Below are 15,093 nucleotides of genomic sequence, written 5' to 3' on the forward strand. Positions count from 1 at the left end.
CTGCACTCCCTCGATGCCGTCTCCAGCCCACCGAGCGGGCTGTGTCCGCTGCCCGTAGCGAGGGGAGCTGTGCCGCTCACACTCCATGCCCGCGGGGCGGAGCGCAGCCCCGGCGGTGTTAGCGGGCACCGCGCTGACCGCTGTCCGGTGAAGGCCGACGGGTGAGACCCTCCCTCGAGCCCCAGTGCTGCGGTACGGCCACCGATACCCACGTTCCGCTCCAAGCAGAGCCGCCCGTGCCTGCGCCATGGCCCTTCCCCCGCCGCACATGCCCAGAAGGGCGGTAGCCGCGTTGGGCCGAGCTCTGCCGTGACAGCGGCGGCACCTCCCTCTCGTTGTTCCCCTCCCCTCTTCGCTCGCCGTCCCGTCCCTTTTCCCTTCCGCTGGGTGGGGGCCGCCCCGAGCCGCGCCCCCTGGCCTGCCGCCGGCGGAACCTCCGTGCCGCGCGTCGGGAGCCGTACGGGCGCTGCCCGCTCCGCCGAGGAGCGGCAGGCAGCCATGTCGCTATTGTCTCCGCTGCTGCCCATGCTCAGGGTTTACTACGCCGGCCTCGCCGTCATCCTGCACCAGCTGCGCCGCCGCCTCCGCTCGCGTTGCCCCCCGACCCCAGGTGAGCATCGCGCCCGGCGCTGCCGGGGGCTCGGGGCGGGACGGGACGGGGGGCAGCACCGCCGCCCGCCGGGGAAACTTGGTCGCCGCTTCCCGCCGAGGTAGGGGCGGCCGCGACCTTGGGGGCGCCGCTCGCCCGCCGCCGCCGTCCGGGCCCGGCCCCACGCTCCTCCCCCTCGGGCCGGAGGGCTCCGGGCTCCGGGCTGGGGGTTGGGGGGCGCGGCCCGTTGCGCCCTCCCGCCCCCACCGCCCCGCCCTCGCCGCCGCCCCCGGCCCCACCGCTCCGTCCGGAGCGCGGGACGAGGCTTCCCCGGACGCGGGGCGGGGCGGGGTGCCGGGCCCGGGGCGGCTGTTTGCTTTCCTGGCTGCACGCCGGCCCGAGTGCGGCCTCGCAGGCGGCGTGGGGAGATCGTGGGCACTTGGCTCTTCTCTTTGCTTCCTCTTGTCGTTCTTGGACGCTCTAACACAGAGCTCAGGTCCGGAGACCGACGGGGCGGAGTGTGTTCCGGCCCAGGTAGGTGCTCGGAGGGTGGGTTGCTGCGGGACTCGTGTCCGGGCCACGGTTCCTCGTAGCCCAGCCTGCCCCTCGTTCCCTGCCCCTGTAGCCTTGCTATCACCAGCCAAGTTAGTGAGAGTGACTCTTACTTTTCCCCAGATCAGTTATTTGCACTGAGAAGTTACTTTTCTTCTTCTTCTTCTTCTTTTTCTTTTTTCTCTTTTCTGATTTTTGATCAGCAAGTGCTCGGCAATGACTCTTTTTACTCCCCTGACGTTGACTAAAGAAAATTCGAGTTTAGCAAGAAAACAGCATCTGAATTTCCTCTTTTCTTGCATTTCTCTTTAGGACTTGAGAACGCTTCTGATTTTGCGAACTTACAGCAAAGTGCGTCTGTCTGGATGTGTGCTGTATCGTCAGATCTCAGCATAACTCTGCCTACAGGACAGTGCCTTTGCCATCCTATGACAGCTGTTGAGCTGTGGGAAGTTTTAACGAGGGTCATGATACAAATCTGAGGCAAGAGACGGGGCAGGAGTAGGTTGGGATAGAGGTGTGTGGGGCAATGGAGGCCGATGGCCGAGCAAGCTGAGCGTTCCACTGCACGTGGCTTCGTGGGCAGCACTTCTGCTTTTCTTCACTCTTGATAGATCTACAGCAGGTTCACGTTGTCCTTTATCAGCTCAAAATGCAAGCGTGGAACAAGGCAAAGAAGTAGAAGAACCCCAGCAACAAAGAGGCAGATGTGCGTACAGTTTGAAGTCATCTGAGCATTTTTCTAGCATTAGTTTTTCTTGGCAGGGTGAAGGCGGGTATCGTGCCTAGAGTGTGTAATGCTTTCCAAATCTTTTCCGAACCGAGGAGAAGCACCGCGATGAAAATGTGACCCGAGTGTTTTCATGCGTTACATTCTCATCTGCTATTAAAAAAGATAAGAAATAAGAAAAAAATTGGAATTTGGAAATAACAGATTAAGGCAGTGCATGTAGCATCGGGGATGTGTCAGCCGGCCTTAGCCGGGCTGTGGCAGACCTGATGTTAGGGTTTTAGAAACCCTAACAAAGTTGTAAAGGGTTTTACAAACCCTTGTTAGGGCTTTAGAAACCAACTAGCCTATCAGTTGGAGGTTTTTTGCCTAGATTAGCCTTGTTTTCATGCAATGATTTCAAAATTGCGGCTGCAGCATGCCAACAAGTGGAAGTGTTGGTTACAATGTAACTGGAACAGGCTGCCCAGGGTGGTGGTGGAGTCTCCTTCTCTGGAGATATTCAAGATCCGCCTGGATGCCTACCTGTGTGAGCTGGTATAGGGAACCTGCTTTGGCAGGGGGGTTAGACTCGATGATCTCTAGAGGTCCCTTCCAACTCCTACAATTCTGTGATTCTGTGTGATTCTGTGATGTGCTTGAGTACAGCTTGGATCAGTGAGCTGTGCTTGCTGTGAGAAATAACTGAGGAACTTTTTAGAGGCAGGAATCTATGATGCAGTGCCCGTGTTTAAAACCACCTGTGTCTTTCCAAGGGGCTGCCCTTGCAGCTTGAAAAAATGCTCACTGGCAGCAGCCATTCCCTGAGCAATGAAAGGCCGGGGGGGTAGCAGGGCTGGCACTGGTGGTGGTGGAATGTCTCATCTTTTCTGCTTAGCTGCTGTTCCCATTTGTCGGGGTTCCCATTTCCTGGGTATAGCCCTGTAGCATGGTGGGGGCACGGCTGTAGCTCGGCTTCAGGCACTGTGCAGGTGAGTGAAGTCAATGTAAGCGCAGCCCTTCTGTCTGCAAGGTGCACAGCTCGTTTTCCAGGAAAAGCTTTCTGACTCTTAGCAGAGAGATTCTGAGGATTTTAATCCAAACTAAACCCAACTAGGTCTTTCTCTTAGTCAAACTTAGTCAAAAGTTGCGTGTTCTCGGCTTGTATGCTTTAGTATCTATTCTGTTGCATCCTCCTGGAGTTCATCTAGTTTTTATAGGTAGGATTCAAGACAGCTTTTTTGGGAAAGAGGACAGTTTGAGCCCTTAAATCTAGATTCAGGGTAAGGCGTCAGTAATTTCTTGGAGCTGTGAGCCAAAAGGATCCAGCTCTTCGTCCTGACCTGCAGCTTCTGATCCAGAGTGGGGAAGTTCGGTTGAAATTCTGACCTTGAAGCACAGGGAAGGCGAGTCCAAAGTTGGGAGCGTAAGTGCGGCACAAGCAGTGATTTTATCACAGAGCAAGATCAATGTGTGGAAGTAAAGGGGAAAAGGCCATTTATGTTACAAACTCTTCTCTAGGTGCTGATAGCGTAGGTGACGTAGCTGCTAATGCATGGGGTGAGCTGCGTTAGCGCTGTGGCTGGACCCTCTGCTGCAAAGGCTCAGTAGAGGGAAGCAGCTCAGTTGTGTAGGTTGCCAGGTGTGCCCGCTCACTGCACAGTGCGGCGCCCAGCTCCTCTTCACAGTATGGGATTGCACTGTTCTCTTCAAATGGAGTGCATCGACCTGAAACAAGACGTGTTCTGAGAGGCAGCATGTCTGCTCCTCAGACCCAACGTAATCAGGTGATGAAGTTCACTGGTAAACCTGAATACAGAGCTCAGAACCCACCAGTGGGTGGGTTTTGTGTCCTTTGGTGGCAGGACAGTGGGGCTGCCCAGCACAGGAGGCTTCCTGATGTCACAGCTGGCAAATGTGGAGCTTTGGCTGTTTGTGGGGTAAGGAGGTAACCAAGCAGAGCTTTGGCAGCTGCTTTGTGCCTGGCTTTTCCTCTTTGATATCTCATTATGCTCTTTGCTTATTGCTGGCAAAAACTGCTCTTCTGTTTCCACAATAAATCACTACATGTCTGGTATTGCCTCACCTATCGTTTCATTGTTCAGTGTCCAAAAAACCCTTGTCATATAACAGGTCTTCAGTGGACTAAAAAATAGCTTCATTAAGAATTATTGCCTTGATTTTTCTTACTGTTGAAATCCGACTTAATTAATTGGAGGGGAAAAAAAAGCGTAAATGCCTTGTGTGCATAAAGACCTTGATGTAATCAGCTTCTAAAACAGAAATCATGTAATCAATGAATTGCTAAAAGATGAACTCACTTTAATTGTGACACCGGCCTGTAACACTGGAAATACGGTCTCTGAAAGGCTTCTTGCTGGTAACATTTTTCATGTACTGATAGCTTTTTGGTATTTTAAAAAGCTTCCTGGGGAGGCACTTTCCTCCTGCGTTTTGTCTTCTGTGCCTGTGGTTTGATTGAAGTTTAGCAGTTAAGTGCAGTATCTGATGCGTAGAAGACCCTCTTTGAGGAGGGTTGTAGTGTGAGTGAAGAGCAGGAGAATCATAGAATGGCCTGGGTTGAAATGGACCACAGTGATCATCTCGTTCCAACCTCCTGCTATGTGCAGGGTCGCCAACAACCAGACCAGGCTGCCCAGAGCCACATCCAGACCTTAAAGCTGACTGAAACTCTTCTTAAAAGTGATTGAAACATCATATATATTGCTTGCCTCAATTTATAGTTAATCAGTGTCATAATTTGTGCAGAGTTCAATTTATGATTGATCACGGAAATATTAATTTGAGAACATCTGTCTCCTAGTTTTAATTCCTTTATTGAGGGCTTTTGCTTTATATGGCTAAAGCTTAAGGATAGATGAAACATTTCCTCCTCAAAGTCATACTAACTGTGGGTTGTGCTAGACTCCTTGTTCCAGTGATGGGCAATGAAACCATGGTGCAGGAAGGACTGAATGTAAGCAAAAATAAAATCGCACCTAATGTTTAATCCCTCGCACCACTCAGGCGCGTAAGATAATTATTTAGGCACTTTCATAAGTCAGGAAGCACAAGTTTTGGGGTTGCCTCTGTGCTGAATGAGGCAAGGGTTCTGCAGAAATGAAAGCATGCAACTACAGCCTGTGTCACTACTACATGTGCACAAGGGGGCAGAGGGAAGGTGGCTGTGCACCTGGTGTGTCCCAACAGCCAAATCCCTGCTTTCACAAGCCAGTTTGTGTGGGTTTTGGATGTGACTTCTCTGTCAGTGGGGAAACCCAGCTGTGCCTCAGTCATGGGCCTTTGGCCTCCAGCCCTGCTGACCTCAGGAAGATGAGAGCAATATGGGGCTGAAGAGCCAGGGCTGTGGGAAGCACGGAGCATGCTGGAGCATGCCTAGGAAACCAAGTCCTTCCTCCTTCTCCACCTCCTTTTCTTAGTCCTCCTCCTCCTGATGTCATCCCCAAGGCCAGCAGAGGTTGCAGAGCTGTAAACGAGCCATCAGTGCTGAAGTTCTTGGTCCTGGTACATGGTGGTGGTTTGGGCCGGTTGTAACATACCGGAGGAGCCCAATTGCTCCTCCAGGTGTGTGCTCTGCCTTGGTGTGGGTGGAAGTTCAAGGGCAAAACCAAAGATGCTTCTATAGCCTTAAAGCTTTCTTTTTGTGAAAGGGTTTGCAGTGGACCCAAGTGGCAGTGGGTTTTTTTTTAATAGGGGGTAGCTGGATGAGCTGAAGGAGAGGGTTTCTGCCAGCCACTCTGCGACAGGTTGCGCTCCTCTCTGCTTTCTGCCTGACCTGGGCTGTGGGTGCTGCAGCTATTCCAATGGAGAGGGCACACTCAACTCTACCTTGAGAAAAATAGGCGCCTTTTTGTAGTGTCGGTTAGACTATACGCTATACAAGGAGAGGCAGGGCTGGTTAACAGTTCATATTAGAGCTGTTAGAATAAGTTGAAATAATTTCAGCTATGCTACACTGATGTGTCCTTAACTATGGCAGTGCTGCTCGGTGCCACCAGCACCAGTGCCAGATCCATCTGAAAATAATGGTAAAGCTGTAACATGCTTAAGAATGAAGGGTGGGGAGAGTCTGTAACGCTCCCCTGCTATGAAATAACTTGTCCTCTATCAGTCTGTGATGAACTTTTTATGATCCAAGGTGTGTCGTACTGACTTTAAAGATGCATCGACTCTGTTATTACAGTTCCTTCCTCCTTGCTTTCAGGAACTATCATGTAATTGCAAAGGAAACAGAAAGATTTAATGAAATGCCAGGAGCCTCTGTGCTGCCTTGAGACTGCTTTATCTTGGAGTGAAACAGGGGAAACCAAAAGTAGTAATACACACTGGAGTACCTTATCAATACATGATCATATGTTATAGTAGGGTTACATCAGTATATCTTACGCCACTTTGTCTTTCAAAATCATCAATTTTGGTGAGATTGCATACCTTGGTGCTGCTTCAGAATTACAGAGCATTACCATGTTGAATCAGTTGTTTATCCTGGCAACTAAAAAAGCACCGAGTGAGTCACAGAAGAGGGCATGAGAGTAGTCAAAACATTCCCCCTTCCAAGTCAGAAGAAGTTTGCACACAGAAGTAAATCTTGAGATACATGAATACTAAAACCAAATCTAATAATTTAAACGCTTGCTGTGTACCACTCATTCTAAGTCTAAACCAACAGCTGTGTTTAAATAAGTATATTTAGTCCTGGTAAACCCGTACTTGCTTTTTCATTGAAGCAATTCACAGAGTGCTGCAAAATACCTGTTGTAGTTACACCTTTTCTTGGGAATGTTTATCGACAGAGGAGGACATGCTGGAGGAGCTGCATCCATAACATTGTTGGGGATGTTCCCCTGCAGCAAGTTTAAAAAAAAAAAAAAGCACATCCTTTCTTCCTCTGCCAACCAGCTGGTTTTATTGCCTGGGGATTCATGCGTTTTGGCACAGAGGCAGCTCCTACTGAGCAAGGGAGAAGTCCCATTGCTTTCGGGATGGCTGCAGGAATGTTCTTTCAATTTCTCTTCTGCTCTTTCCTTGTTTATGGAGGAGATCACATCAGTGTTGGCTGGTGGCTTCCTTCTCCCTGCTACCCTAGTGAAGGGCTGCTGCTTGCTGTGGCTGTTGTCGTGCGAGGAGTGCACTGGTGCAGTTGCGTGGCTTTTTGGTTCAGAGAAGTAAGCTCTGGCAGGTGGTTGTTGCCAGCGCTGTGTGCAGGGACACTGTGACTGTTTGCACAAAAAGCCTATCCCCATACGGATATTTGGGTAAAGTTTGCTAAGCTTTGCCTTCTTGCTGTGTTCTTTTCTAGCATGTCACCATTCCCACAAACTTCTTTAGTCTTTAGAAGAAAAGACAGCAAAATTATTTCCTACCTGATGTGGTTAATAACTTTTATTAGTGCTTCCCTGTCTGCCTCTTCCTGTCATTATAGCATAGTGCTTATTCCAGGAACTAAAAGTATGAACTGGCACTTCAGACAGTTGCTTTGGCTTCTGAAAGAGGACAGGAAAGGCGTCAGAAGCATATTGCTGATCTGTATGCAGGTTCAAATTCCACTTCCTTTTGTTTTTGTTATAAAACTTCTTTACACTTCAGAGGAGCAGATTAATGCCATAATTTGCATCACAGCTTTTTTTCCTCTTAAGGCAAGTCCTGGGACAGTTAGTTCAGGCTAACAGAGATTCTTTCGAAATAAACAAACAATAAAACCTTTGCTCCTTCAGTATCAAGTTTTGTTTGAAATAACTATTCATAGTGAAGTTTGCTAACTGTTAGGATAGAGGATGTTAGATAATGTTAGTCTTAGCCATAACATAGGGGACAAGAAATTGCTATAGCACATTTCTGGCTTGTGTGACAATAACATGTGAACTCTGTGGCAGATGTTACATGCTCTCTACCAAGAATTATGTAATTCCAGAGACAAGATGTACTTGGGTCTTTTAGTTCAATTTCACAGCAGAATGTGCTGTATTTAAAACCTTTTAAATTTTTGACATTCTAATGGGCTTCTTGTAGGTCACACTTCCTGCGAATCTCATCTTTAAAATTGCAAATGTAATTAAGTGAGGTAGGTTTCTTGATATATATTCACAGAAACAGTGATTTCAAGTAGTTGAGTGTGGTCAAACTTGTGCTTTCTCATTGTATCTTTATCTTACTGCCTTTATCAGGTACTCATTAATGAGTGAAGGATCAAAAGGTGGGACGGTGGCCAAGAAGCAATGGAGAATAAAAGTTTAGAAGGTTCCCCGTCAGATCTAAAGTTAGTGGCTCACCCAAGAGCAAAGAGTAAAGTGTGGAAGTACTTTGGGTTTGATACCAATGCTGAAGGATGCATATTACAGTGGAAGAAAATCTACTGTCGTATTTGCATGGCACAGATCGCCTATTCGGGAAACACTTCCAACCTTTCCTACCACCTCGAGAAAAACCATCCCGACGAATTCTGTGAATTTGTGAAAAGTAACACCGAGCAAATGAGGGAGGCCTTTGCAACTGCATTTTCAAAAATCAAGCCGGAATCATCGCAGCAGGTTGTTCAGGATAGTCTCATCATGAAGACTTACCAGAACTACGAAAATAAAAAGCATCAGGAGCTGACGTCTGCAGTCAGCAGTTTGATCTGTGAAGGCATGTATCCTGCTTCAATTGTTGACGAGCCCACTTTCAAGGCTCTCTTGAGAACAGCTGATCCCAGGTATGAACTTCCTAGCCGGAAGTATTTCTGTACAAAAGCTATTCCTGAAAAATACAACACCATTAGAGAGATTGTGTTAAAAGAACTCACTGATGTCCTGTGGTGTGGCATATCCACAGACATGTGGAGGAGTGAGAACCAGAACAGGTCATATGTAACCGTCGCAGTTCACTTTCTCAGTAGTAGTCATTCCAACTGCCTGGTGGTCAACTCACGTTGCTTAAAAACATTTGAAGTACCAGAGGATAATACTGCAGAGACTATTACACGAGTCCTCTATGAAACATTCATCGAGTGGGGGATCAATACAAAAGTCTTTGGCGCTACCACAGACTACAGCAAAGACATTGTGAAAGCTTGCTCTCTCCTAGATATTCCAGTGCAAATGCCTTGCTTGGGGCACACTTTTAATGCCGGAATACAACAAGCTTTTCAGCTCCCGAAGCTCTGCAGCCTTCTTGCTAGGTGCCGAAAACTGGTGGAGTATTTTCAGCAGTCTACGGTAGCGATGTATATGCTGAGCGAGAAGCAGAAGCAGCAGAATATTCTGCACTGCATGCTGGTGAGCGATCGCGTTTCCTGGTGGGGCAGCACACTCGCCATGTTGCAGCGCCTCAAAGAGCAGCAGTTCGTCATTGCGGCCGTCCTTGTGGAAGACAGCAACAATCACCACCTCATGCTGGAAGCCAGCGAGTGGAATACAATCGAAGGGTTGGTGGAGCTGCTGCAGCCTTTCAAACAGGTCGCAGAGATGATGTCTGCTTCCAAGTACCCAACAATAAGTATGGTGAAGCCCCTTCTCCACATGCTTCTCAACACTACCCTGAACATCAAAGAGAACGATTTGAAAGAAATCAGCATGGCGAAGGAAGTAATAGCTAAGGAGCTGTCAACTACCTACCAGCACACCCCGGAAATAGACATGTTCCTCAACGTTGCCACTTTCTTGGATCCTCGCTACAAAAAACTGCCTTTTCTTTCAGCCTTTGAGCGGCAGCAGGTGGAAAACAGAGTGGTGGAAGAAGCAAAAAGCCTGTTGGAGAAAGTCAAAGAGAACACTTTCCGGACTGAGGAGAAGTTCTTCACAGTTTCAGAAGAGCCTCCGGTGAAAAAATTAATCATCTCCACTCCTCCTCCCACTAGTGTGATCAACAACATGCTTGCAGAGATCTTCTGCCAGACAGGAGGTGTAGAAGACCAGGAGGAGTGGCATGCTCAGATTGTTGAGGAATTGAGCAACTTTAAGTCTCAAAAAGTCCTTGGGTTGAATGAAGACCCGCTAAAGTGGTGGTCTGACAGACTAGCACTGTTTCCAGTTTTACCAAAGGTTCTTCAAAAATACTGGTGTATTTTGGCCACGAGGGTCTTTCCCGAACGCCTTTTTGGTTCTTCTGCTAATGTTGTCAGCGCAAAGAGAAACCGGTTGGCCCCAGCGCATGTGGACGAGCAGATCTTTTTGTATGAAAACACTCGGAATGGGTCGGAGGCAGAGCCGGAAGATGAAGATGAAGGAGAGTGGGGTTTGGAACAGGAACAGATTTTTAATTTAAATGACTCGGTAAACGTAAACAACAATTTCTTTAATATCCGAGACAGTGGGTTTGTTTGACAGGACTGCCACAGTGCATTTAATAACAGAGAAAAAGGTATTTGTCATAAGTTACCAAAAATACTTGTTTATGCTATGAATGCTGTAAATATTGAACAGTTGTCTCGAACTTGATTTAGCTTCCATTGTCTGTGTTTTTCCCACTGTCTTAAAACATGAATGACTTGTGATTAAACAGCACTGAAATGAATGAGGAAATAAATTCTACAAAGACCGTGATTTCTGACTGTGGCCCAGATCTCAGAGCACACAGCCTTGTGCTTCCCTTCTGCTTACTTTACTGGAAGAGAAACACATGTTTATGTGCTTTCTATAATGAAAATATTTTTCCTGAGTTAGAACCCTACGCAGGGGAATTTGAATAGATTGATGCCTCTAATTATAAATCCCATGTGACTTAGGATGCTAGCTTTAAATTTTGAGTTTTAAAACATTATTTTTCAATTCCATAAATCAGAGCAGCCAGGATTTTTAGAGTGTACTGATGATAAAGAATGAAAAAAGATCATGAGCCTGATTTTCTTTTTCACTACCTCATGTCTTAGGCTTGGTCTATGCTAGAAAAGTTCAGCCGGTATGATTCTGTCAGTTAAGGGACTGTGCTGCTGTTTTAACTGGCATTGTGCTGGCTGTAGTGTGGATGCAGTTATACTTTGAGAATTTATTTGGCTTTCCAGTGTGGTGTAAACGGTATAAACGTTTCCAGACTGGTATTACTGTGTCCGCGTTGCTCAGGTTTTACCATTGAGCTGTAGTGGCTAGATGGCAAAGCCCTTATTGTCCAGGCAAGCCCTGGCTGTAGTCTGTCCTGCTTTTAGAAGATGAATTGGGTCTGGGCAAGGTTGCTGTGCAGATGTGGAAGCTGATGTCAGAGGTGCAAAGCATCAAAGGCATCTGGCCCTTGAGATGGAGAGAGGTGACAAAGATGGCAGGAGGCATTGCCAGAGCCATAGGTTACCAGTGTGTGTGTGTTATAAATTCCTTAGCCTTTTAATTTAAATGGGAACTTCGTCCAGGGTAGCATAGAGAATTTTGTTGGTGAACAAAGCAATATAAAAACTTTTAATATTATGTAAATATATTTAAAAGAGGGAGACCCTCCACTTCCCCACATGTATTTAGTGAGTCTTTAGGACTGTTTCTTGTTATGTTAGCTCTTAAAATGTTTCTTTCTTCTCCTTTTTTTTTTTTTTTTTTTTTTTTATTCAGTTTGTAGAGTGGAGTCTAACATTTGAGTGCTGTTTCTGATTAGTTGTTATGTATTGCAGTTGCTTCCCGTGTGTCTGTGGGCCTAAGTGTTTTCAGCCCTTTTGAGAACTCGACAAAAAAAAAAAAAAAAAAAAAAAAGGAAAAAAAAGGGAAACAAAAAAGAAAAAAAGCCCAACCCTGTGTCTCTTATGAAATACTGCAGGTCAAACATGATGATCTTTTGCAGTTGGCGCTGAGCGGGATGGTAGCCAGCACTTCTCTGTGAGGCTTGGGAGGAGTTCAGTGGCTGTGTTTGTGTGGTGGGCCTCTTGTCTCCTGCTCACAGCCTCCTGTTAGAGCTGTGCTGGGAGGGCTGCTCTTGCCTAGTTCGCACCAGTTCCTGCTGGTGCTTAAAGGAATTGATAAAAGCCTCTGAGACAAATTCTGAAGTTCTGTGCCCAGCTGTGAAGAGCTACCTCTGCCCTGCTGCCCCACTGTGGTCTCGGACCAAAGAAACACATGTGTGTTGACTAGGGTGGCTGTGGGAAATGCCGATGTTCAATGGCATTGTGTGTCCACAAGCACGCTAAGCATAGCCAATGTGAAGAGAGGTGTGTGGAAGATGGTCGCACATGGAGAAGACAGCTCAATTTTTGTTCTCACCATGGCATCTGCAGACGTGTATTTGTACGAAGACACTGGCCAGAAGGAACATGTGAAAATGTATTCAATTTGACCATCATTTATGTCACCAAACCATGTTATTTATGTGTTGGCTTAGTAGTTTTGACAGATCAGAGGCCTCTGTGGCATGATTGGGGTGGCTGGGTGTGACTGGCCATGCTGCAGAATGAATGCATGGTGTGACAGACACGCGTGTGAGGGCCACAAAGCCAAATCAAGGAAAGGAGTGAGGTGCAGCAGGTCCCTCTTTTCTGCCCCCTCCTTCATGTCACTGCATCATGTAAGAATACCTGTCTGGTTTATTTTCATTACTGGTAGCCACTGGGGAGCTTCAGACTGCTGGCACAAAGTGTGCATGGCCTGCTGTGCCTAAGTACACAGCAGGGCTTGCGGCCTGCTCCTGCGTGCATCTACTCAGCTGTGTGGGGCACTGTTCCCTTCTGCCTTGCGTCCTTTTATTTATTTTTTTGGTATCCAAAATAAAACTAGTTGGGTCAATGGAGATGTCTCAACATTCTCTTTAAAAAAAAAAAAATGAAAAAAGAAAAGAAAAAAAAAGAAATAAGAACAAAGCCATTGTTAGTCCTACTCATTGTCTGTGAGATTTTTATTTAATGTTCTAAGCCTGGAATACTGTTAAATAAACCAGAACAAAATACGTTAGTTACTAGAATATTTGTCTGACGTGTGTTCATATCTGCAGCACTTTATGACTTTGAACTCTTCTGCAACAGTGGGAGATTATAGTACAAGGTTTTGAAGCTATGCATTTATTTTTCTTCTGATCCTGTAAGTTATTATTAAAAAAAAAAAAATAAAAAAATGTACAAATCTTTTGGATTAAAAAAAAAATATGAAGATGAAAAGTGTCAGAAGTTTAGACAGTTTCTCTTACTTAAACATGTGTGGTGTTTTTCATTTAAGACATCATTTTCTGTTGTTTGATTGGGTGGAGAAACAAAGTTGTAGAGCTATTTATGTATTTCTACAACATGAGTTAAACCGTGTTGTTATTGCCAAGGGTGGGCCCAGGGTACCTTTCCAAATTAGGCTGTTAAGTCAGACTCACATTCATTTTTCTTGACAACTAATGTGAACCCACTGTCTAATTTCTGATACAACTGAGATATTTTTGTGGAGAAGCAGTAGAGGAACTTCAGCTTCTGAGTACTTCCATGCTGGAAATGTGAATTGTGAAGTATGCTTTCAAAACACGTATGTTAAGTCAGAAGAAGAAGAGTTACTCATTGTGCAGCTCAGGGTTAAAATGTGATGGGTCAGGTGTGGGTTCTTAGAACCAGCATCATGTCACTACTGGTTTTGTTGACCAACCAGTCTTTCTGTGCCATCAGGGATAATGACAAAGCCAAAAGGAGAACCCAGGACCAAACTGAGGTTAAAAAGGTGAATCTTTCCAGCAAGCTATATATTTGATTCCTTGGTTTAAATGATGTAAGGGCATCATGTTCTGGATGGAAAAGGAAAGGGCACATTAAGTTTCTGTAGCAGCAGCATATCAGGGTTTCTCCTGAAATGAAGGCACTGTGTTGCTAAGGCTTCTTAACAAAGTGTTTCCTGCCCCTAAATTAATTACTTACATAGCTTTCCAAAGCAGTGGAGTTGGGATTCCTGCAGTACTTCTGAGGAGTCTGGCTCTTGTTTTTAAAAATGGTTTTTATTCTTTTAAAAGAAGTATTATTTAGTTCTGAAGCTAGAATTTAAAGATGCAGTGTAAATTGATGTCTGCCTTAAAAGTATCTCACTAGAGCCCTTCTAATGAGCCCTCTTGTTGAAACTGGAATTCCAAGATATCCCTGCACTTGCTGTATAATTTTACATATAGAAACATTTCCTTTAGGTGAAACAATAAAAATCGATTCAATAGATTTCTCCTGTTTCCACAGTAATTCTCAGTGCCACTGCAATTGGGTTAAATTGCCCCAAGGGAATTAAGTTTGCCTTAAAAAGAGAAAGCACTATCTCTCCTATCTTTCAGCTTATCTTCTGCTTTAAATCTTTCTTAACCATAAAATTTGATTTAGATCAAAGGCTGCTGCAAAAACTGCTCTCAAACGAGAGGCCTTCAGACTCTGAAATGTTAATGTTATAAATTTAGAGCATTTTTATTGACATTTCCACACAAGGTGGTATTGATTTACCTGGCTGCTGGAATAAAAGGTTACTGCTCAAAAAGACGATGCTGCCATCTGTCATGCTTAGAAGGGATAAGATGTAGGGTGGGTGTTTAGTTCAGGGAAGTTGGAAGGGCTGTTCCCTGCTGCATGCAGATGCTGTTTTCTGTGACTTAAAACTGGTTCTTATTTCCAGTGACTAAAAACCCACAGTGTCTTTTTTAATCTCCTCTGCCTCTCTTCCAACTGTGTATAAAGGAAACATGTAAAGATGTGGCCAGAGGTATATATAATTGATACCCACTCCCAGTATGTGCAAGCTGTTCTAGAGCAGGAATTTGCTTACACTGGTGCATAGTAAAGCTACAGTTCCTTGTCAGTAGATATTTTGGGATAACATCTGTAGGGGTTTTAATGTTAAAAAAGCCGTGGCCAAGGTAGACACATTCAGCTGTCAGAAGGCAGACTGGTTGTTCTTAAGTACACCAGAATCAAGAGGAGATACTTTTGTTTGAAAATGAGTGAGAAATGTTGCATTTAATAATGCTCTTTGGTAGAATGCTTACTAAAATGTGCCCCAAAATGCTTGTGATAGCATAATATTTTACCTAGATGTATCTAAGGGAATGAGCATCCTTGGTTTACTTAGTGCTCTGGAAGACTTTCTGTATTTGTCCATAGCTGCAGGTGCACGATGTCATGTTGAATTGCAGTTCACCAAGCAAAGCAGAATTAGGTTATTTTTAAAGAAGTAGTTTCTTCAATTCCATATGGATTTCTGAACATGTCATTTTCCCCAGATGCTTACAGTCATGAATGACAGACTGATCTTTTATTTATCTGATGGCTGCTACCTTGCTTTTAAATTTTAGCTGTTATATGCCTCTGTGTTTTGCCCTGCCTTTAGAGACATCGTAA

At 45.6% G+C, this 15,093-nt stretch overlaps 2 protein-coding genes across 11 annotated transcripts in view; both read left to right on the forward strand.

Moving 5' to 3' along the window:
- Positions 1-12,909, forward strand: part of ZBED1 (zinc finger BED-type containing 1) — a 47,697-nt gene extending 34,788 nt beyond the window's left edge. For 2 of the 6 annotated variants that reach the window (XM_015848623.3, XM_015848632.3), the window contains exon 2: positions 8,036-12,909. In XM_015848623.3, the coding sequence (XP_015704109.1) occupies positions 8,087-10,171 (2,085 nt within the window). In that variant the 5' untranslated portion in view covers positions 8,036-8,086 and the 3' untranslated portion in view covers positions 10,172-12,909. Of the gene's footprint in view, positions 1-401; positions 611-883; positions 1,124-1,453; positions 1,851-7,885; positions 7,933-8,035 lie in introns of those variants that run through there. The other 4 variants (XM_015848598.2, XM_015848607.2, XM_085551140.1 and 1 more) reach the window with 4 other exon arrangements.
- DHRSX (dehydrogenase/reductase X-linked) overlaps positions 1-15,093 on the forward strand; it is a 189,269-nt gene that overhangs the window by 34,790 nt on the left and 139,386 nt on the right. Inside the window, exon 1 of one of the 5 annotated variants that reach the window (XM_015848643.3) lies at positions 402-610. The exons of the other annotated variants lie outside the window; for them this stretch is intronic. Within the exon in view, the coding sequence (XP_015704129.2) occupies positions 499-610 (112 nt within the window). The 5' untranslated portion in view covers positions 402-498. Of the gene's footprint in view, positions 1-401; positions 611-15,093 lie in introns of those variants that run through there. 5 annotated transcript variants of the gene reach the window in all.

Source organism: Coturnix japonica, chromosome 1, assembly GCF_054131305.1.
Source record: "Coturnix japonica strain WE chromosome 1, WE-NBRP24, whole genome shotgun sequence".
Classification (NCBI taxonomy): domain Eukaryota; kingdom Metazoa; phylum Chordata; class Aves; order Galliformes; family Phasianidae; genus Coturnix; species Coturnix japonica.